The sequence below is a fragment of the Enhydra lutris genome, unplaced genomic scaffold (assembly GCF_002288905.1).
Source record: "Enhydra lutris kenyoni isolate GAN:26980312 unplaced genomic scaffold, ASM228890v2 scaffoldscaffold12, whole genome shotgun sequence".
NCBI lineage: Eukaryota > Metazoa > Chordata > Mammalia > Carnivora > Mustelidae > Enhydra > Enhydra lutris.
In genome coordinates this window covers 45,770,558-45,793,483 of record NW_019154096.1, presented here as the reverse complement: position 1 = coordinate 45,793,483, position 22,926 = coordinate 45,770,558, and the positions used below count along the sequence as shown (strand labels likewise).

Genomic DNA, 22,926 nt, shown 5'->3' with positions numbered 1-22,926 from the left:
CTTTTTACTGCCTTCATACTTCCTGGTACATTGTTTTAAGTGCTCAATAAATGTTCATTGCTACTATTATCATTACTATTATCATTATTATTATTATTATTATTATTATTTAGAATTCAGTGTGAGAGGCTAGTGTGGAGATTTCTCAGTTGGAATAGAATATACTAAAAAATAAGTATTTTTTTTTCATTGTAGAGATTTATCTTAAGGTTATAAATATATTGCCTCCAGTTAAAGTGAGCAATTAATTCTTTCTATAGCTTAATCTTAATATAACAGTATGACTTTAATAATTGCTTTCAGTCTTAGAGGTCAGTAAATAGGGTTGTTTATAATTGTTAGTGCATTGTTTGAAATGCTTTGCCTACCCAGGGCCCACTCCAGTGAACTAAACAGAAATTAGAACAGGAGGATTGCCGATAGATCATTCCTTTTATACTGTTGCTGAAGTTCTGATTATGTAAATTTGTGTGTGTATTATGTAAATTCTTAATTTTTTTTTCATTTTATTTTTAAATATGAGGCGCTCCCTTCCTTGAGTTGTAAGATGGATGCAGACACCCCTCATGATACCTAACATGGGTTTTCCTTTTCTTAATTATACTGCATGATCTTTAAATAGTTCTTCCTTCTCCTGGGCAAAAGTACCTTCTAAACATTTATACCAAATTGTGTTTATTTTCTTGCAGTTGAACTGGCAATGATCATGGACCGTCTGTATGGTGGTGTCTGCTATGCCGGCATCGACACGGACCCGGAGCTGAAGTACCCCAAAGGTGCTGGCCGTGTGGCGTTCTCCAATCAGCAGAGCTACATCGCAGCCATCAGCGCGCGCTTTGTGCAGCTCCAACACAATGACATTGACAAACGGGTAAGCGACCGCTCGGGGCATAATTGCTGTGGGAAGAGAAACGAAGTTTATTTTCTGGGCCCCTGGGGAGAAAAGCACCTCGTGATCATAAGTGAGCAGCTTACCTTACATGGTATCAGTCCATGAGTCCCTTTAGGCTGCCTGAAAAAGAGAGTACCCACGATTTGCCAGGCGTTAACGAACCTTCTGCCTCACCCATCCCCAGGGTGATGTTACACTTATGAAAATAACCGTGCAGAATTTAGTGTACCCAACTGGTGCTGTTTAAAGGGTGATGCCAACAGTGCATTAACAAAGGTTGCCAGCTGGTGACCTGTTTGACCCATGTGGTGCTCTTAAAACAAGTTCGCTTTGGACTCACACGAAATGTTAATATTCAGGGAGTATACATAAAACTTTGAAATTCTGATTTCTCTTAAAATTGCAAGATCACACATTGGAGCCAGATAACTGCTGTCTCTTTCAGTCCCCTCCAATTCCCTATAGTCCTCCAGGTCCCTGTAATCCTGTTCATAACATATACGCATATGCCTTACCTGCCCTCCTCCTCCGTGGTCTTACCTGCCGGGCCACTAGAGGTATCCTGATTTGCTCCCTCTGATCTAAAGAGGGGACACATGGCAGAATGTAGGGAGCTGGTGTGCTCAGTTGGTTTTGTGAACAGACATAGGTCTAAATACCTGAAACCCCACCTCTGCCACTCTTTGGAAGTTTGGGGAAATAGAAGGTGGTAGGAGGAAATAATCTGAGATCTATGTTACTGGACTAATAGAACAAGTAGGAGAACAGATCAGGTATTGAACACCTCCCTTTGCAATTGTACAGTGGCTGTTAACACTTCCAGCAAAGGATGTTCTTGGGGCATATGTTGGACTAGAATAAATAAAGTAGGAAATATGTTATTGTGTTTTTTTTTTTTTTTTTTAAGATTTATTTAAGAGAGAGAGTGAGGGAGAGAGAGTCTTAAGCAGGCTCTGCGCTGAGCGCAAAGCCTGACACAGAGCTCGGTCTTGGGACCCTGAGATCACAATCTGAGCCAAAACCAAGAGTGGGATGCTTAACCGGCCAGGCACCCCAAATATGTTCTATTACGATGTTTAATCTCTACTCTCTATGGTCGACTTTAACTAATTTTGGGTAGCTGACTCAAGCTTCTTAGAAGGTGAAAGTTTCAGTTGGTAGATTTTTAGATATTCAGCAAGTTATATTTTTATTAAGACATATATCTGATCAAATTTCAAAAGCCAGTGCCTAAAATAAACAGTTGCTACATTACTGGGCTCTTTAAAAATAAGTAGTGGTGGTTTGTTTGTTTTTAAATCAAAATGAACAATTCTTTTTCAGAATTTTGAAACACTCTTTGAATTAATGGAGAGGTGTGATAAAGATTCAGCTCCGTTCCTAGTTTTCAAGCACGCACAGCGTCCTGACCTTCCCCTTTCGTAGCAGTAAACCGCCCCCCCCCCCCACAGATTGTACACTCCGCAGAGACAGGTGCTGGTGGACTTTCTTGTGCTTGCACTTTTGTGAGTCTAAGACACCAGATTTTTAGACACCAAACATTTAGATGGCTATGGCACTCACCACTGGTCATGGTGAGTCATAACCTTAACCTGTAGAGCCTTGGATTCTCTTCTGTGTGCCTTCTTTGTTCCTCTCTGCAGCCAGAACTAGTGACTGGATGGGGTCGTACTAGGGACTATAGAGAAAGCTCCATTTCCCCATGCTTCTGTCTTCCCTTTGCCCACAGGCTAACAACCTCCTGGCTTATTCCTTAATGGAGGGAAGTACACTTGCCCCAGGGAATATGGAAATCTTTCAGCACCTTTTAAAATCACAGTAAATTCAGATGCTATTTGTTTTGTTGCCCACCCCTGCTCCTTCCCCTGCTATACTCAGGCCCTTAGTATTTCTTCCCACAAGACTTGGACCTAGGTAAAATAGAGAGACGTAGTGAGCACGATCATAGGCCATGCTTACGAAAATGTATTTGGAACATCAGACTTCTGAGGACTCAAGAAAGCCATTGACTATTTCTGCCTACTGCATTTGGGTTAACTGTACCTTCCCTCTTGTAGAATAGCCCTTGATAAACATTCAGAGTAGCAGCCAGTTGTAGTAGAAAAAGTATGGAGTTTCGAGCTGGAATAGATTTCAGTACTTTTAAATCTCTACTGCACCAGTCACTGGTGACCCCAAGTAAGTTAATTAATGCCAGGAGCCTCAGATCCTCATCAGTAACTCTCTCTGGGGGATGGTCTGAAGAATAAATGAGATTTGAGCATTGAACAGCCAGAGCTGTATGACCTTTGGATAGATGTTTAGTACCTAGCACTTGATGGTTAACAGTATTCATTTTGCTACAAACGCAATTAATACTGATGTTATTAATATTATGTAGCTTGAATTTTATCAATTGCTCGCTGAAGATGTAGTGAACAGACAACCTGGTTAGTGAAAAGAGCACGGGGTCACATAGCTGGGTCTACATCTGGTCCTGTCCACTGTGGGGTGTGTGACTTTGGGTAGGTCACTTAAATGCTGAGCTTTAGTGTATAATAATAGCCCAGTGGGAAACCCGGAAGAGGAAGCAATATATACAACATAACACACTGTACGTATGTATAGTGGGACTGTTGCCACAGTCACAAGAAGGCCACCTCCATCCGCATGGTGTCTAGAAGGGACCTGTCCATTCTGCAGTGCCCAGAGTTGAGAATCGTCTAAGGGAGAGAATTGGAAATCATTCAAAGTGGCACAGCCCCTCCTGTCCTCTGCCTCCCATGCTCTTTGTTTGCCCTGCCTAATATGGAGACCATTTTCTTCAGTATGAGAGATACAAGCCAGCTTCCATCCTGACGTAGGCTCCCCTTTCACTGTTCCTCTGTGAACATTACCGTCCCTTTCCCCAAATTGTTACTCTGTCCTCTTGTTTTTTTCTTAATTTGAATGTAGCCGACAATGCTTGATTTTTTTGACTCTGGCATTTTGAGCCTCTGTTAACTGCACCCTTCTTAGATCCTTTTTAAAGTTCATCCCCAGTTTTGTTTTTATTTCTCTGTCTCCTAAAATGTAAGTTTGAGCTTTCCAGAGAACCCCCATTATATAGAAGCGCATCAGTATTTCCATAGGTAATGCTCTATCTCTTGGGTGCTCTATTCTTGATTGTCTACAGAGAATTTCTCATTAGGCACAACCTTCTTTCCTGAATAACCCCTCTAAGTTTTTAGCAATAGTCTCATAGCTAAGGTTTTGGAACTTGCTGTCCTAAAACTCAGGAGCAGATACCTTTCTATGCCCATAATCCCTTTCCCTTACTATTGCAAATTCCAAGATGCTACGGTTCTATTCTCTTTCTTATGTTAGCCTACAGTTGCCTTTAAACCAAGACCTTTACTATTTTAAACAGCATCAACCTTTCTTACCTTTCCGGTCAGAGGAACTTCCTTTGTTGTCTGCATCATTATGAATACAGATATAGTGTAATCAGTGAACCAAAACTAGACAGACACTACAGATAGCATTTTATGGACCACTTGCTTGCTCTTAGCCCTTCAGCTCTTTCATTTTTGCTCCATATGGAGAGTGGGAGAGGGTCCCTGGCACAGCAGCAACGCCAGGAACCCTGGAAGTTCTCAGACTATTTGTGGGCTGTGCTCTCAGGTTGCAGCTTTCCTAGGTGAACTGTGGGAGGTGCATGAAGAAGAATTTGGTGCATCTCCTTCACCTCTTTTGTATCCAACCAGCTTTTCTCAAAAAAGACCTTTCTTTTGAGAATTCAGATGTTTCTGTATTTATTATGTTGTTGTTCTTGCTGCTCTTCGGCTAAGTTTTTAGATGGAGTGGTCTACAGAGAAAATACAACCTTTGTAGGTTTGATTTTGTCTCACCGTCTCAGAGACTTTTTGGCTTTATGAATGTAAAGCTTCTGACCCACGCTCTACGTGTAATTAGAGTCCCCCAAGACTATGTGACTTGTTGGAGTCATCAGATAAATCCACACATCAAACTTCTTGCCGCGGTCTGGCTAGCAACAGCAGGACTCCCAGGGGTGGAACAGGCTTCTGATGGTACTTCCTTACAGAACTACCAGGATCTTGACTCCGCCTTATGTGCCCAGAAGTCTGAATGGGACTGCTTGGCTCACAGGGGGTGCTCAATAAGTGTGCAGAATAGATCAGGATGATGTATGGGAGAACAAGGACCAGAAGCGACCACAGAAGGCTCTCGGGGATACTGGAGTGAGTCACTCTCATCTCTCACCTGCATATCTAGAGGAGGCTCCCCACTGGTCTCCCCAATTCAGCTTAGCCAATCTCTAGTACATTCTTTACATAAAACCGGAGTGACCTTTTAAAATCATAATGTCCTCCTTTAAACCTTTCGGTTATCTTCCACTGCCATTAGGATAAAGGTCAGAATCCTTAATTAATACCGCCTCCATGCCCCTTCACTACACTACACACGTCCTTTGCCTTAACTCTCTCTTCTTCATCTTGAGCCAATCATAACTGGCCTTTTTCTCTCTTTTTCAGGGTCATTATACATACTGTTTCTTCTGGCTGCCTAATACCTACTTTTCCTTTGGGTCTCAGCTTAATTATAGTATTTTTAGGAATCCTTTCTTCATAGAGCTTACATCTCCATCATAAATCATTGTCATAATACCATCTACCGTTCCTTTATGGCTTTAAATACCTCTGTAATGAAATATTGCTTCATTTAATGTCCATCTACTCTGTTAGACTATACAATCTATGAGAGCAATGACTGTCTTTCATGTTAGCTGCTGTATACTTAATACTTGACATGTAGTGGACACAGTAATTATTTGTTTTCAGATGAATAAATGAGTGAGTTATTGAATGAGTGTTCACTGAGAGGTAGCCCAGATGGAACCCCTTAGATAGCAACCTTTGGCCGATCCAGCTGCCCACCAAAGGGCACTTTGCACAACTTTGCACAGCTTTCCTTTTCTACTTCATTAAGAACACTCACTTGTGTGGGGCCCCTGGGTGGCTCCCTGATGTGGGCTCAGGTCATGACCTCAGGGTCATGGGAATGGGCTCCACATGGGGCTCCACGCTCAGTGGGGGCGTCTGCTTGAGATCCTCTTCTTCTGCCTGTCTCCCTGCTCGCTCACTCACTCGCACACATGTGTACACTCTCTCTCACTCTCTCAAGTAAGTAAATCTTTAAAAAAAAAAAGCTGATGTAATAAAGAAATTTAAAGTATTTTTGACATTGAAACTGGATTTACTAACCTTAGACGGGAAGTGGTCCAACCTCCTTTATTTTGCAGCAAATGAGAATCTAGCAGAGCTTTGGAAACTATGAAGAAACCTGTCCATTAAGGGCAGAGTTGCCTCTGCTCACAGGACTCCTTCCCACAACCTTGGGCTCACCCAGGGACTAATGTCTCTTTAGCCCACTTCTTCCATGAAGTCCTTTTTCCACAGACCTTAGATTCAGAACGTCTTGAGTTAGATTATAGGTCCTTTTGTGGGTTTTATACACGTTTCAGTAGTTCACATAACTTTCCAGGTGAACATATTCTGCACAGAGCAGAGCACATCTGGGATTTGTTATCAGGAGTTTCTGATATGTCTATAGGTCATTTTTAACATTAGCAAAATGTACTGGAAAATTTTCTGTGCCCTTTTGCAGTTGTTTTGCTTTTGATTTTCACTTTTACGTTGTCTTCATATGAAACCTTTTACAAGTAAGTGTGAACCAGTGCAACGCCACTGGATTATAGCATTTGATTGAAAAGTTTGGCATTTTAAGTTGCTATAATGACCCTTGTTATGGAACATTATTTTATAAATGACACAAGGGGTGGGGAAAATTAAAAAAAAATGTTTTAAATGATGCAAATACAATTTATGCCTGTTTTTACTTCCAAGGAAACATTATTAGCATCTTGAAATAAATACTTTAAAGGTTACATTATGCATATGTTATGGTTAATATTCACCAGTTATTAGCCAATTGGTAATTTGTCCTTGTGTTGACGATATTAAGGTTGTGTGATGCCCAGCACAGCAGTTCTTGGTGTCTTTCTCGTTAGCTACTGTATACTTAATACTTGACACATAGTGGACACACATTAATTATTTGTATTTAGATGAATAAATGAGTGAGTTTCCCCATTGATCTTCTGCCTTGGCACACATGAGCATGTGATTCACTTTCCTGGTTAACAGGTTCCCTAGAACACTAAAGAGTGGGGCAGTTCTGGGGTATGGCCTTCAGTATCTTAGAAGGGATACACCCCAGGCCCAGTCCTGTCCTTACCATGCGGAGAACATGGCAATAGGGAAAAAGTGTTCTGTTCGAGACCTGAGTCAACACTCCTAGCTCTTCTCCCAGTAATGTGACTTTGGACAATTTACCACATTTTAGAGGCTTGATTTTATTGATTTTATTTTCCAATAGTAGTAAGAAGACCAGGCTGTCTTACAGTTTGTGGTGCTGATGAACAATGACAGGTGGAGAAGCGCTTCGGAAAGTTATTTGGCTGTGCTGATGTTGATTTGCTTTACTGCTGAGCCTGGCTGATTTAAAGTGTGCGGTTACCTAATCATGTATTCAAGGCTAATTGTTGACTCTCTCTCTCCTTTTTTTTTTTTTTCCTTTTAAAGCACCTACTTAGTTCCACTAAGGAACTTTTTTTTTTTTTAAGATTTTATTTATTTATTTGACAGAGATCACAAGTAGGCAGAGAGGCAGGCAGAGAGAGAGAAGGGGAAGCAGGCTCCCTGCTGAGCAGAGAGCCCCATGCGGGGCTCGATCCCAGGACCCTGAGATCATGACTTGAGCTGAAGGCAGAGGCTTAACCCACTGAGCCACCCAGGCGCCCCCCACCAAGGATCTTTAATACAGAGACCATGGAATAGTTGAAGTTCACACACACACACACACACACAGAGTTAACACAGCTGCTGATCTGCCAACATGCTGGTTGGATATTAGTCAAGACACACATAGAGACAAGTCCCTTTTATGGAGGTAAACACCTAAATGCATTTTCCAGGCAAAGGATTGAAGAAAGAAAAAGTCCTATCCAGAAAGAAGTATTTTTAACACTATCTTTTCTCTAATAATGAAAAGATTTTGAACCTAAAGTTGAATAGGTTAGGATTAAATTTTGCTTATAATCCATGAACAGCATTTCTGTGAAAAACTGGAACAGTTTAAAGTATTTAAGTACAATAAGGGCAAAAGAGGGCACCTGTACTCATTCTGTCTGTTTTAATGGTATTTTTAGAAGTGATGCCAAATGAACACTTAGGATGTGAAAGCTCTGCTAAAATCAGAGCTTTCAAATATAAATTTCTTTATAACTCAAGGCTAGATCACTCATATATGAAAGATTTTTGTAGTGTGAAAAATGAGATCATTAGAAAAGAGGTAATCTTTTTACATGGCCGTTTTCTACCCTTTTGTCTACTCTGTGTGGCCCAGAGAATATTTATAAGGATAGAATCAGTTGAATCTCCTTTAGTCTAACAAAAGCATATTTGATTGATAGGAACAATTTCTTTATAAAAATCTGAGGGGCGGGTGCCTGGGTGGCTCAGTCCATTAAGCGTCTACCTTTGGCTCAGGTCATGATCCCAGGGTTCTGGGATGGAGCCCTGTATGGGGCTCCTTGCTCAGCAGAGATCCTGCTTCTTCCTCTCCCTTTGCCTGCTGCTCTGCCTACTTGTGCTCTCTCTATCAGAAAAATAAATAAAATCTTTTTAAAAATAAACAAATAAATAATATAAAAATAAAAATCTGAGGGGCTTCCACCACACACAGCTATTGTTTAGCACAACTTTGCCATGTTGTCTCCTAGAAATTTTTTTTTGAAGATTTATTAATTTATTGTAGAGAGAGAGCATGGGTGAGAGGCAGAAGAAGAGAAAAGAGGGAGAGAATCTCAAGCTGACTCCACACTGAGCATGGAGCCCAGTGTGGGGCTCTGTCCCATGACCCTGAGATCACGACCTGAGCTGAAATCAAGAGTCGGCCACTTGACCAGCTGAGCCACCTGGTGTCCCTTCCTCAAAATTTGTAAGTTAGGTGTTTGTAACTTGAAATGCATCATGCAACAGACATTTGTTAAAGTCTGCCAACTCAGCTCACCGAGACCTTTTTACTACTAGAAAGGATAATAGGCTAGAATAAGCCAATCTGGAATTTAGTCCTCACTAAACCACTTAGTGTATAACTTGAAGGAAGGATAGGGGTGTGTGTGTGTGTGTGTGTGTGTGTGTGTGTTAATGAAAGCAATTTTAAAAACTTAAAAGCACTCTGTCAGTATACAGTGATATTGAGAATACTTGATTTATATGAAACCTTGACTAATATTTGAACTCTCTGGAAGATATTCATTAGACAATCTAATTAGAATTTCACATGATAGGGGTGCCTGGGTGGCTCAGTGGGTTGAGCCTCTGCCTTTGGCTTGGGTCATGATCTCAGGGTCCTGGGATTGAGCCCCACATCAGGCTCTCTGCTCAGCGGGGAGCCTGCTTCCCCCTCTCTTTCTGCCTGACTCTCTGCCTACTTGTGATCTCTCTCTCTCTCTGTCAAATAAATAAATAAAATATTTTTTTTTTAAAGAATTTCACATGATAAAAGGGGTTAAATATGTCAGGCAAGACAGGGGTAACATTGGTTGGTTATCTCAGTTTTTGAAACAGGAGAAGGAGCTCTCAGTAGGCAGGTCGGGCCTGCCTCAAAATCTGTCCCTAAAATTAGTTCCGCTAAATCACCATTTCCTAAATGGTTCTCTGTAAAATATGAGCCCCTTTTGATTTTAATATCTATTTTATTTTTTAAAAAGTTTTTTTCTAAGTCAAGTGAGTTTGGAAATGCTAAGAATGTTAAATAGGTAAGTTTATTCTAGGACTTCTTAGAATCTTTTATGTACCAATCTTCATTGTGAAAATGCAAGAAGGAAACAATATGCAGTTTTTCACAAATTTTTTGATCATGGAACTCTTCTGAAATTTGTTATCTCTTGGGAATAATGTTTTAGGGAACCCACTTGAGAAAAATACTGTGTTTTCAGCTTCTTCATGCTCAAATTCAGAAATTTAATAGGTATGTAGTGGTGGTTTGGGGTTTTGTTGTTTCAAATTTTTATTTAAATTCTAGTTAGTTAACATTAGTGTTATATTGTTTTCAGGAGTAGAATTTAGTGATTCATCACTTACATACAGCACCCAGTGCTTATCACAAGTGCTCTCCTTAATCCCCATCACCAATTAAGCCCATCTCCCATCCTCCCCTCCAGCAACTCTCAGTTTGTCCCCTATTGTTTAGAGTCTCTTATGGCTTGTTTCCTTCTCTCCTTTTTTTCTTTTCCCCCTTCCCATATATTTATCTGTTTTGTTTCTTAAATTCCATATATGAGTCAAGTCATATGGTATTTGCCTTTCTCTGACTGACTTATTTCACTTAGTGTAATACCCTGTAGTTCCATCAACATCACTGCAAATGGCAAGATTTCATTCTTTTTGATGGCTGAATAATACTCCTTTGTGTATATATGCCACATTTTCTTTATCCATTCATCAGTCGATGGACATTTGGGCTCGTTCCATAGTTTGGTGCTGCTATAATCATCAGGGTACATTTACCCCTTTGAATCTGTATTTTTGTATCCCCTGGGCAAATACCTAGTATGTAATTACTGGCTTATGGGTAGTTCTCTTTTTAATAAGTAGTGATTGTTTTTCCTTTCCTTAATCCCCTTTCCCCAAGTGTGTCCTACCCATCATATATTTTCTTTTCTTTTTCTTATTGTGGTGAAAAGGCACGTGAGATCTACCCTCTTAATAGTTTCTAAGTGTACAGTAGAGTGTTGTTAACTATAAGCACAGTGTTCTACAGCAGATCTCTAAAAGGTTTTCATCTTGCATAACTGAAAGCTGATACCCTTTGAACGGCAGCTCGCTACTTTCCCCCGTCCCCAGCCCTGGCAACCAACATTCGACTTCCTGCTTTCTATGCATTTACTACTTTAGATCTTCATATAAATGGACGTGTCCAGTTTTTCCTCTATAAGCATCTTTACTGTAGTTATTTTTGCCACAAGCATTTTCACCACATAACTAATTGGCCATAAGGCAATTTCGCCCTAAAAGATAAAAAAAATAATTGGTTGGCAGTTTGGTTTGATCAGCTGGTTGAACGTTGGGTTTCACTTCTCCATTGACGCAGTACTCCCGTCTTTATGTTACATAGATCTTAGCCCTCCTGATGGTCTGCACAGTGACACAGTTTTGAACTCACACTTCCCATAGAACTTTGGGACGTTTGTCAGTGGACATGTGACAACACGCCAGGCTTTCACAGAGCAATACGATGCTCACTCACAAATATGCATCCTAGTATCTGGAAACTGATAGCCTTTCCTAATGAAGGAAAGAATTTCAGTGGAAAAAAAGAAAAAGCGTGATGCCAAATGAGATGAATCCACAAGCAAAAAGAAAAAAAGATTTAATACTCTGAGCAAAAGTCTTTGAAGACAAGTGCTTAGGTATAATCCACAAAATAAAATCAGTTACTTATGCAGTATTGCCACATATTTGCACTACACATTTTGAATGTATTCAAATATTTTGTATTTCATAATAAAGTCATTTTAATTTTGTTACCATGTTCATGTTTCCTTATGTCCTTCTTAATGAGTGTTCCTCTTTAGTGTCTCGTGATTTTATTTTTTACAATGAAATTACCTCATGGCCAATTAGTTACTCAACAAAAAACTTTTTAGCAAAAATCCTTGGGGCAAAGATGCTTATATCGCAACTACCTGGAAACACAAATGGATTCCTGCAGCACTCGTCCTTCTGTGTTTGACTTACTGCACTTTGCGTAATGTCCTGAAGGTTCATCCATGTTGTTATGGGTGTCAGGACCTCCTTCTTTTCTAAGACTGAATGATATCCCACTGTATGTTGATAGAGCCATTTTCTTTTTCTTTTCTTTTTTTTTTAAAGATTTATTTATTTATTTGATAGAGAGAGATCACAACTAGGCAGAGAAGCAGGCAGAGAGAGAGGGAGAAGCAGGCTCCCCGCTGAGCAGAGATTCCCAATGCAGGGCTCGATCCCAGGACTCTGAGGTCATGACCTGAGCTGAAGGCAGAGGCCTAACCCACTGAGCTACCCAGGTGCCCCGATAGAGCCCATTTTCTTTATCGTTCATTGGTCTGTGGACACTCAGGTTGCTGCCACATCTTGGCTGTTGTGAATAATGCTACAGTGGACATGGGCCTGATTGCAGTTGTTTTGAATAAATAGCCGGAAGTGGGGTTGCTGGGCATCTATTTTCTGTCTCCAGAGAGCTGGGGTGAGGCAGGGGAAGAACAACAGCACGGCCGTGCTGGTGGTGGGACACTGAAGGTGTGCTCAAGAATTCCCTTTTAGGGGCGCCTGGGTGGCTCAGTGGGTTAAGCCGCTGCCTTCGGCTCAGGTCATGATCTCAGGGTCCTGGGATCGAGTCCCGCATCGGGCTCTCTGCTCAGCAGGGAGCCTGCTTCCCTCTCTCTCTCTCTCTCTCTGCCTGCCTCTCTGTCTACTTGTGATCTCTCTCTGTCAAATAAATAAATAAAATCTTTAAAAAAAAAAAAAAAAAGAATTTCCTTTTAGCAATTAGAGTCCTTTGTCTTTTGATTACTTGAGATTATCTAGTGTCTCTCTGTAACATACAAGTCTCTATATAAGAAAGGAAATCAGGGGGTGCCTGGGTGGCTCAGTGGGTTAAAGCCTCTGCCTTCAGCTCAGGTCATGATCCCAGCATCCTGGGATCAAGCCCTGCATCCGGCTTTCTGATCAGCAGGGAGCCTGCTTCCCCCCACCTGTCTCTGCCTACCTCTCTGCCTACTTGTGATCTCTATCTGATAAATAAATAAAATCTTTAAAAAAAAAGAAAGGAAATCAGTACTTTTAATATCAATATACCATTGACAAATAACATTCCCTTGACTGTTTCATTTTAGCTGAACACAGAGGACCAGAGAGCCTGCCTTTTAGCTAGCTAATGTGGGGCTTTCTGATACTTTTATTTAAGGAACATTGTGAAAGCTAAGCTGTAGCGCCTAATATTTGCTTTGAATAGCATACTTCAGAATAACCCATTTTTTATTTAATGAGATGTTATCCATTGCACCTTTCTTTGCAAGCACTTCAAGTACTTCACATATTTAATCTTTTTTTCTCTCTTCCCTAGAAACATGTTGGGCCTGAATTTTACAGACTATCAAAGGCTTTATATTTTTAGCCTGCTTAGAGATAATATGACCCAGTAACCATATGAGCAGAAATGCTGATGATACTACGCTTTGTCCTCAGCCCCAGCTGGAATATATACGATGACTCAATAGCAAGCGATGTGCAGGTTCTGATGGCCTGTTCTCAGCCTAGTTCTGCCGCCAGCCTTAGCCCTGGGCTCCGACAGCCCAGCCTTTCTTCTGCTGCTGCTCTTGGCCCTGCTGGATATGGCTTGAAAACTTCCCAGCTGTAGTCAGAGCTATGTTTGATTGGACCCTTTGAGAGGAAGCAGCACCTAGAAGTGAGTTCAAATGTTGTCTGAACTAATCCTTCCTGGGCTTATTTTGAAGCTCTGTGGACCTCAGAGCCTTTGGCTAGAAATAGTTTTTTAAATGGAGTTGGGTCATCTAAAGAAAGCTGTCCCTCTTTTCTGAAGAGGGGGAACCTTTTTGTCATGTCTCTCCTTCCTAGTCTTGACCCTTGATCTCTCCTGTCCTGTTATCTCTTTTTATGTCTTTTCTCTTGGAATTGGGATAATTCTTAATATGAAGACTCTTTAGAATGATTAAATGTTGTTCTTTCCTGCTTGTATTTGAGCATGGAGGCTGTTTGTGAGACTACTAATGGGAAAAGGCTCGCTCCCATTTTTCTAAGTAGTTATCTCAGTAGGACATTCAAGTTCTTTAACCCCAGAAGTCTGAGAGTACTAGTCAGTTAGCAGTTGGTTGGTGAGTGCTGATTCTCACTTGAAAGAGCTGGTGCACACCTCTCATGGGGTAGGGGAAACTGAGGCCTGCAAGACCGTGATAGCCAGTGAGTGGACAGAGCCAGGGTGCTCTGCCCCTCTGCATTCTGGGAGGGTGGTGACGCCACGGCAGTCATGATTTTCTTACCCTTTGTTCTCCACACGGTACACTCTTCAGCTAGAACGTGGTTTGGAGCTGGTTCAGATCCTCATCCCCCGCCCCATTCCCAAGCAGCGTGGAAGAAAACTAGACTAGGGGTGAATCCATGGATTGCGTGGGCTACTGTCAGCTGGCCCTTCTTGGTTTCACGCAGCAGAGTGCTCACAGATCTCTCCGCACTCCAGAAACATATGGCAAAGGTGTCAATATAAGCACACACAAGCACGCTCTGAACTGTGGGAAAGGCACAAGGACAACTTTAAAACCTTTCTTTCCCTCACACTCAAGAATATGAAAAATAGTAAGTCCCATACTTTGAAAGGTAAAAAGAAAATTCAGACCATTTCCTGTATGGTTTTTTTTTTCTTTTAATCTACCCCCAGATTGCTTCTAAAATTAAGTAACTGTGAATTTGCTATATCTGGAAGGTTGTGGATAACTTTGTTGCTAAGGAAAAGCCATTTTTGCATCGCTGCTTTAATTGCCTTAGGCATCTGTCATCTGCTTTCTAAACAGCAGGATTCCAGTTCATGGTCCGTTGAAAAACTAAAAATTTATGTCTAAACAATCTTTGTATTGCCTGCTGGTAGAGAGCCTGCTTTAGCAACTGTAAAGACACCGTGTTCGGTGGGAATGCTAATGAGGTTGCTGTGGTTTTTAGGCATTGATAGATGTTCTCTGTGACACATGCCAAGGAGATTAGGAGCACATCATGTTTAAAAGCTTTAGTGCACCAAATAAAATGGTTTTTCTGGGAAGCGTGTTGTTGCAGATGATAAGAAATGGCCTACCTGACTTTTGAGCAAGACTCTCCATTTATCCCTATTAAATTATTACCTCCTGGCCTCTTTCTTCAGTTGTCCACTCTCACTCAATTACCTAAAATCTTTGCTTCTACTCAACTTCCAGTCCCCTGTGAGCATGCCTTACCTGCTTGGGATGGCTGGATATCTGGCAGACTTCATTCGGTGGTTCCTGTCACCATGGGGAAGGCTGCAGCAGGGCCCGTTCTTTAGCTGTCCTTAAGAGGACAGTTAGTACATTATTCAAACTGAGCTTTAACCTTGACTAATGCCCCCCTCCTCTTTTCTACAACCTTTCAGGCCTAAGGAGAGGGAATTCTGGATCTGGGAATGGTTTATGTTCTCCCTAGGTATCTCCCCTCTGCCACCAAGAGCTCTTCGGTCATTACATTTTTACACTGGGAGGTCATTTTGTTGACTGATATCAAAAAAACTGCAGACAGAAATATTCTCTCTAGCTTGTTAGATGCAAAACAGTGTCAGCATTGAGAATAGTTTAGGTATGGCTTTCTCTTTGTTTATATCAGTCTAAATATATCATTCCCTTTATCCAGCTTACAGCTGCTTATCCACATCAGTCCTCCTTATCCTTAATGGTTATCACAGTTCATCAGTAAGTTCCACGTGTTTGTCAGCAGCCTTGGGCATGGTCATCGCCTTTAGGCGTGTGGGATGAATCCAGGTGTCTCTCCAGGAAGTCTTCATCTCCTGTACCTGCAAATTCCTTTAAAACAGAACGTCCATTCCACGATATGACTGGCTTTGCATAAGACTCTGTACTATTTCGACTTTAAAAATGGAAGTGGAAATCAGTAATATGATCCCCGTAAGTTAGTGTCTCCATGCGTTGTAGTATATTGGTAACAGAGAAGCCCATTTTTATTTTAATAGCTGCATGTCTGTGTATTGGGAAAAACAGAATTAACCTGGATAGTCAAGTACAACATCTCAGGGGTGCCTGGATGGCTCCGTTGGTTAGGCGTCTGACTCTTGATTTTGGCTCAGGTCATGATCTCAGGGTTGTGAGGTCGAGCCCCCTGTTGGGCTCTGTGCTTGGCAGGAAGTCTGCTTGAGGATTTCTCTTTCTCTGCCCCTCCACTCCATCTCTCTTTGTCTCTACCTCTCAAATCTTTATAAAAATAAATAAAATGATTAACTTTTTATGACTTAACCTCAATTAAAAAAATTAATCTAAGGGATGCCTGGGTGGCTTAGTCAGTTAAGCATCTGCCTTTGGCTCAGGTCTTGATCCCAGGGTTCTGGGATTGAGCACCACACTGGGCTCCCTGCTCAACGGGGAGTCTCCTTCTCCCTCCCGCTCCCCCTGTTCCTGCTCACACTCTGTCTCTCTCTCAAATAAATAAATAAAATCTTTTTAAAAAATTAATTTAAGCTCTTTAAAAAAAAGAGGAAAGAAAAACCCATATAACCGCAATACCTTTTTTTTTTTTTAAAGATTTTATTTATTTGACAGAAATCACAAGTAGGCAGAGAGGCAGGCAGAGAGAGAAAGGACAGGAAGCAGGCTCCCCACTGAGCAGAGAGCCAGATACGGGGCTCGATCCCAGGACCCTGAGATCAGGACCTGAGCTGAAGGCAGAGGCTTTAACCCACTGAGCCACCCAGGCGCCCCAACCGCAATACCTTTTTTATACCTGAACAAAAGTAACCTTTTTAAAAATTATATTACCAGAGTGTGTCCTTTGTGCTAGACTTGAATTTCCTTACATGCTCTTTTGATATTTGTATGTATGATAAGTGGCTATTGTCTTTCTCCTCCAGCAGCTTTCTTTCACTGAATGTGAATTCTGATTGTTCAGACCAGTTACTTCTCTGATCTAGGCTTATTGAGGCTCTGATCTGGTTGCTGGAGTCCCCTGAGTGTAGGCTCTGCCTGGTGGCAGAATCAAAGTGGTCTTCAGCGGCCTGGGGGTGGGAAAGCTGTTCCCTGAAGGCCCTGCGTCTGTCAGTGGTCCTCCAACTTCAGGGCAGAGGGGAGTCATCCCGCCATTTTTATTTTCTTGGCTTCAGATGCAAGGAGGTCAGGCCAAGTTGATACATTCTCATAAGCCAGTAGCTCCATTTCTCCAGGAGCCATAGTCTCTGAAGACCACCTTCTTCTCTGGACCAGGATATCATCAAGTCACTTGATGCTCGGGAGAGATGCTGACAAGGAAGGACTATAGAGAGGAAATGCCAGAGGAGCACCATGGAGTATTAAGCTCAAAGGAGGATGGAATAGATCCCTGTGGACTGAAATAGTTAAGGAAGGCTAAGCCTGTTACTGATTTTTTTTTACAAGGCTGCCATTCAATGGGTAAAGAAGAGTTCTCTTCAACAAATGGTGCTGGGGTAACTCAGTATCCACGTGCAAAAGATTGACATTAGACCCCTGCCTCACACTATATACAACGTTAATTAAAAATCAACCTAAAGGGGCGCCTGGGTGGCTCAGTGGGTTAAAGCCTCTGCCTTCGGCTCAGGTCATGATCCCAGGGTCCTGGGATCGAGCCCCGCATCGGGCTCTCTGCTCAGCCAGGGAACCTGCTTCCTCCTCTCTCTCTCTGCCTACCTCTCTGCCTACTTGTGATCTTTGTCTGTCAAATAAATAAATAAAATCTAAAAAAAAAAAAAAAAAAAATCAACCTAAATACAGGAGCTAAAACCAGAAAATTCTTAGAAGAAAACTGGTAAATCTTTATGATCTTGGGTTGGTAGCGGATTCTTAGATATGACATCAAAAGGAGGAGCAACAAAAGAATAAATAGATAATTTGGACTTTGTCAAAATGAAACTTTTGTGCGTCAAAGGACCTTGTCAATGAAGTAAAACAACTTAGAAAATATTTGCAAATCATATGTCTGATGGAAGTCTAGTATCTAGCAGGGACGCCTGGGTGGCTCAGTTGGTTAAGCGGCTGCCTTCGGCTCAGGTCATGATCCCAGAGTCCTGGGATCGAGTCCCACATCGGGCTCCTTGCTCAGCAGGGAGCCTGCTTCTCCCTCTGCCTCTGCCTGCCACTCTATCTGCCTGTGCTCACTCTCGCTCTCTCTCTCTCTCTGACAAATAAATAAATAAAATCTTTAAAAAAAAAAAAAAAAAAGAACTTTTACAAGTCAACAACAAAAAGACAATTTAAAGATGGGCAGGAGATTGTTCACTTCAGGAACGGCAATAGCCGTTTTTAAAACAATACAAATATGAAAAGAGCAATGAAGGAGATTCAAGTTTAGCACAGAGAGACTTTTTGGTATTTTTTTAAGAAAATTACTTATGTTTAGGTATAAAAAATGATAACTATAATAGAATATGGTTATGTGAGTTTTTCCCCCCTCTAGTTTTTTAAGAGCTTAAATTTTTTTTAATTGAAGTTAGAGTCCTAAAAAATTAACCATTTTAAAGTGAACAAATCCAGAGCACTTAATACATACATACTGAATAGACCTTTTTCCAAAGAAGATCTACATGTGGCCAGCAAGCACATGAAAAATGCTCAATGTCATTAGTCTGTAGAGAAATGCAAATCAAGCCACAGTGAAATACCTCTTCACACCTCCTAGGATGGCAGGTCACAAAATGGAAAACAGCAAGTTTTGATGAGTGTGTAGGGACATTGGAACTCTGCCAATTTGCTGGAACTCTACCAAAAATGGTACAGTCTCTATGGAAAATAATTTGGCAGTTCCTCAAAAAGTTAAACACAGAATTGCCACATGCCCAGAAGTTCTCCTTCTAAGTATATACTCAAAAGAATTGAAAACTGGTATTCAGACAAATATATATACACATACGCGTTCATAACAGCATCATTCACAGTGGCTGAAAGGTGGAAACCACCAGTGTCCATCAGTGAACCAATGGATAGATAAAATGTGTGTGTGTCTCTCTGTCCGTTTCTCTCTGTCTCTGTCTGTCTCTCACGCACACACACGAATATTATTCAGTCATGGAAAGGAATGAAATACTGCTGCAGGCCACAGCATGGATTGAACAGCATATGATGATGATAAGTGAAAGAAATCAGACACAAAAGGTCACATATTGTGTGATGCCATTCATACAGAATATCTAGAACAGCTAAATCCGGAGGGAGAGAAGGCGGGCTGGCCATTAACAGGGGCTGGGGAGGGGGGATAACTGCTTAGTAGTAGGCACAGGGCCTCCTTTGGGGGACGAAACTGTTCAGGGACCAGATAGAGGTGGTGGCTGTCTAGCGCAGTGAGAGTATTAAATGGCACTGAATGGTCACTTTAAAATTGTTAATTTTATGTTAAAAAGAAAGGAAAGACCTGTTGAGTACCTAAAACGGAGTGGGCTGAGCATTGAAAGTGGGAAGAAAGTGTAAGCAAAGGTGGGGGCCATGTAGTGTGAACGGGGGCCCCGCCGGGGAGCCGGGGGCGCATGGCGCAGCCTGTGGCTCGTGTCGGAGTCACGGGAGACGGGGAGCGCCCTGTCACTGAGGCAGCTGGGCTTGCGGAGGATCGGAATGGCTTGTGACCAGGAACACCATAGAAGTAGATGAGTTGAAATGTCAGCATGTTCATGGGAGAATGAGCCGGGGAAAGCTTGGAGCTTGGAAGCCAGCACGGAGGCCGTCGGTGTTGAACACACCCGGGACGGCCTGGACTGGAGGGGACGCGGCCGGAATCTGAATCATGCTTCGTGCTTAGGCTGTGCCAAGCCTGTTCCGAGGCTTTCTGTTCTTTAACTCATTTAATCCTCCTAGGAACCCTGTCAAGTGTGAATTCTTCTCCCCTAGTGCACAGATGAGGACACAGGCTCAGAGTGGCCTTGCCTGAGAGAAACTTGCCTAAGGTTGCACGGCTCCTAACATGGCCTAGATATGAACCCAGGCAGGTGACCCCAGAGCCACAACAGTTCTAGTTATGATGCAGAGATTGATGCAAGAGATTTTTTTTTGGAAGCCGCAGGTTGAGGAGGAGGAAATTGGAAGAAGGGAACTAGAGCCAGAGTGAAGACCTTTACCCCCCGGGTAGCCAAGAGCTGATACAGGTTTTCTCGGGCGGGTCTTCCAAGTCAGAGTACCCGGCTAGCCAATGGTCCTATAGACTGGAGTCATGGCTAGAGACAGAACTCCGGAGGCGGCCAGCAGGGGGGCCTTCCAAAGGGGAGGAGAGCCAGGAAAAGTTGAGTGTCTGATCCTAGGTAGGCCCCCTTTCCTGCTCCCCCCCCAAGCTGTCCACCCTGCTGCCCCTCTCCTGAACCCTGCCTCATGCCCGGCTAGACCCTCCCGGCTGCACCCAGAGGCAGCCTGAATCGCCAGGAGTTCGGGCCTATCAAAAAGCCCCGGGTCCTTGTCTCTCTAGCCGCAATGGTTGCTTTTCCCCAGAACGGCTCTGGAGGGCTGCATGGGAAGGGGCCCGGTCACAGACTTGCCACCTTCATGCTAATTTCCAACATTCAAGATGAAAACATGAATAATGTCCCTTTTCTGAGGTTCTAGGAAGGGGACGAGGGGAAAACTCTGGTAATTCTGTTCTTCCTTGCTTTTGGTTTCCACATGCACAGCTTTGCTTTGTTTCAGTTATGAAATGCCCCCCTCGAAGGGCTGTGAGGAAAAGCTCTCCTCTGTGAAGCTTCCAGTTATAGGGGGAGATTAAGGCAATAAAGTCCAAAAAATAAGAAAGTCTCAATTATTATTAGTAGCTTAGCATTTATTATTATTATCCCAGTTGTTGTTGTTGTTGTTATTATTATCCCAGTAATAATATACTTTTAACATAGACTTTTGGAATAATAGATAATAGACTTTTGGAAGCCTTGTCACTGAAACGCGGAGGCCCAGAGCCTCACCGTGGTGTCACATCTCAGCCTGTCTGGCCAGCCAGCGTGATTCTTCCCCTCGGGCCTGGCTCGCGTCACACCGTTCCCCACCTACATGCCCTGCTTTTGCCTGCCTGCGGACTTTGTCCCCGCTGCCTCCTCTCCCTGACCCACGCTCTCTCTCACCCCACCCGGCCAGGGGCTGCCTGGCCTTTGGGATTCCGCTCAGGTGCTTCTACACGCCCTGCCTCTCTTAATCCTCCCCAGCAGCCTTGGAGGTGGACGTTGTTGTCCCCATTTTACAGATAGGCAAGTATGTGTGCACATCTGTGTATAAATTATACGCACTTTACAGACCCGCAGAGCCAACAGAAGCACAGAGGGAGGTTAGGAATTTGCCTGTGATCACACCACCTGTAAATGGAGCAGTTCCAGAGCCCTGATTTGTGCTTTGACTCACGCCTCTGTCTGCCCGACACCTGTCATTTAGCTCTACTATAAGGCCTCAAGGGAAGAAACGTTAGGAAGCTTTGCTAAACATGTTTTCCTGTCTTTCCTCTCTGGGTCCAGGTGGAAGTGAAGCCATACGTGCTGGACGATCAGATGTGTGACGAGTGCCAGGGCACGCGCTGTGGTGGGAAGTTTGCCCCGTTCTTCTGTGCCAACGTCACGTGTCTGCAGTATTACTGTGAATACTGCTGGGCGAGCATACATTCCCGCGCCGGGCGGGAGTTCCACAAACCGCTGGTGAAGGAGGGAGGCGACCGCCCTCGGCACGTCCCGTTCCGCTGGAGCTGAGCCCAGGGCAGACCCAGCCACAAGTACTGGAGTAGATAACAAGGAGGGAAAAAGAGAGGGCACTGCCTCAGGGCTTACAGTGTTCTGGAAATCTGTGCATTCGTTCTCGATTTTTAAAGAAGAAATGGGTCTTTTTATTATTACTATAATTTACAGTCATATTACTGAACTCAGTGTCCAGTATAATGCAAAATTGCAGAGTGTATAACGGTACTGATTTGCACTTTGATTCACACCTTTGTCTGCTTGGTACCTTCATTTCTTACACCTGATTTGTCACTCGTAGACTGCCATTCTCAGCAGCGGCCATCAGGTGGATGTCTGTGATTTTTTTGTTTGTTGTTGTTGTGTTGTTGTTGTTGTTGTTGTTGTTCCGATTGTTTTTGAACTGGAGCATGCACTTATTTTCAGAAACTTAGAGAGTCGCCCCTAGGAGAAGACTTACCAAAGGTAATACTCGTGAGTAGGCGGCAGATGTAGCAAAAACTTCACAACAGTTCAGCGATCATTAGTTGGGGTCATTTAGAGTAAGGGTAACCCTTAATGAAAATAGGCCTTTAGTTTTCTATTTTGACATGTAAGGATACCTCATAAGCTGAATCTTTATTTTCCCTTCATGTTTGATTTTTGTTTTGCTGAGGATTTTGGTTAGATCTTTTAGTGTTATGTAAATTTATGCTGCAATAGCTTTTGCTGCTATTAAGATGGTATTATTAATACCATAATACTCTCTTCAGGCTAAGGTATCAATTTAAAGAAACCCAACAACACACGTTTGTGATTTAGGGATAGAATCAGCTGCCGAAAGGAGATCAGAATAGACTACAGAAAGCTTCAACGGAAGGTCACTATTTCTGACTGCATGTTTACTTAATCAGGTTGCTGCATGCAATAAATTTTATATCCGATGTCTAGTATAAAACCTTCCCACAATGCACAAATTAAGAATCTATATAAGCTATAAAATACTGATTTTTTTAAAAGAGTTTTTTTCACTCAAAGAATTGGTAATTGACTGGAGGAAGGCATGCCTCAATAAATGGAATGCTTCTGACATTAGGAAGAGCCCCTAACAGAATGACCTATATTACAACCAATATAAAACCTAGGTGTAGGATATTCTTAAAGCAAATTTGTGGATGGTAGATGAAGTACTTTGCGGTGCTCTGTTATATATTGTGCAATTTATTTTATATAGTAAAGTGATTATGTCTAACTGTGATCAAACTTAACTGTTTAAAGCCTCTGTGTCAGACATTAACGAACTTGACAGTTCATAACTGGTATATTATTAACTAACACATGAGCTCTTAGCTACAATCTCCTAGTGCTTGCACCATTTTACATAGCTTCAGACCTTGTCCAGAAAACCAAAGAGCTCATCTTAGCTTACAGACACTAGGAATATATACAGTATATAGAGATAAGTTGTCAGATTGACAAATTAGGCACATTTTAAGAAAGTTGCGTGGCGGTGATGCTAAAGAAATGTC

At 42.3% G+C, this 22,926-nt stretch overlaps 1 protein-coding gene across 10 annotated transcripts in view; it reads left to right on the top strand.

The window, feature by feature from the left end:
* LOC111145121 (cytoplasmic polyadenylation element binding protein 3) overlaps nt 1–21,433 on the top strand; it is a 148,808-nt gene extending 127,375 nt beyond the window's left edge. For all 10 annotated transcript variants that reach the window (XM_022499780.1, XM_022499783.1, XM_022499782.1 and 7 more), the window contains 2 exons: nt 690–871; nt 21,206–21,433. In XM_022499780.1, coding sequence (XP_022355488.1) covers nt 690–871; nt 21,206–21,433 — 410 coding nt within the window. The remainder of the gene's footprint in view (nt 1–689; nt 872–21,205) is intronic.
* The last annotated feature ends 1,493 nt before the right edge of the window (nt 21,434–22,926 follow it).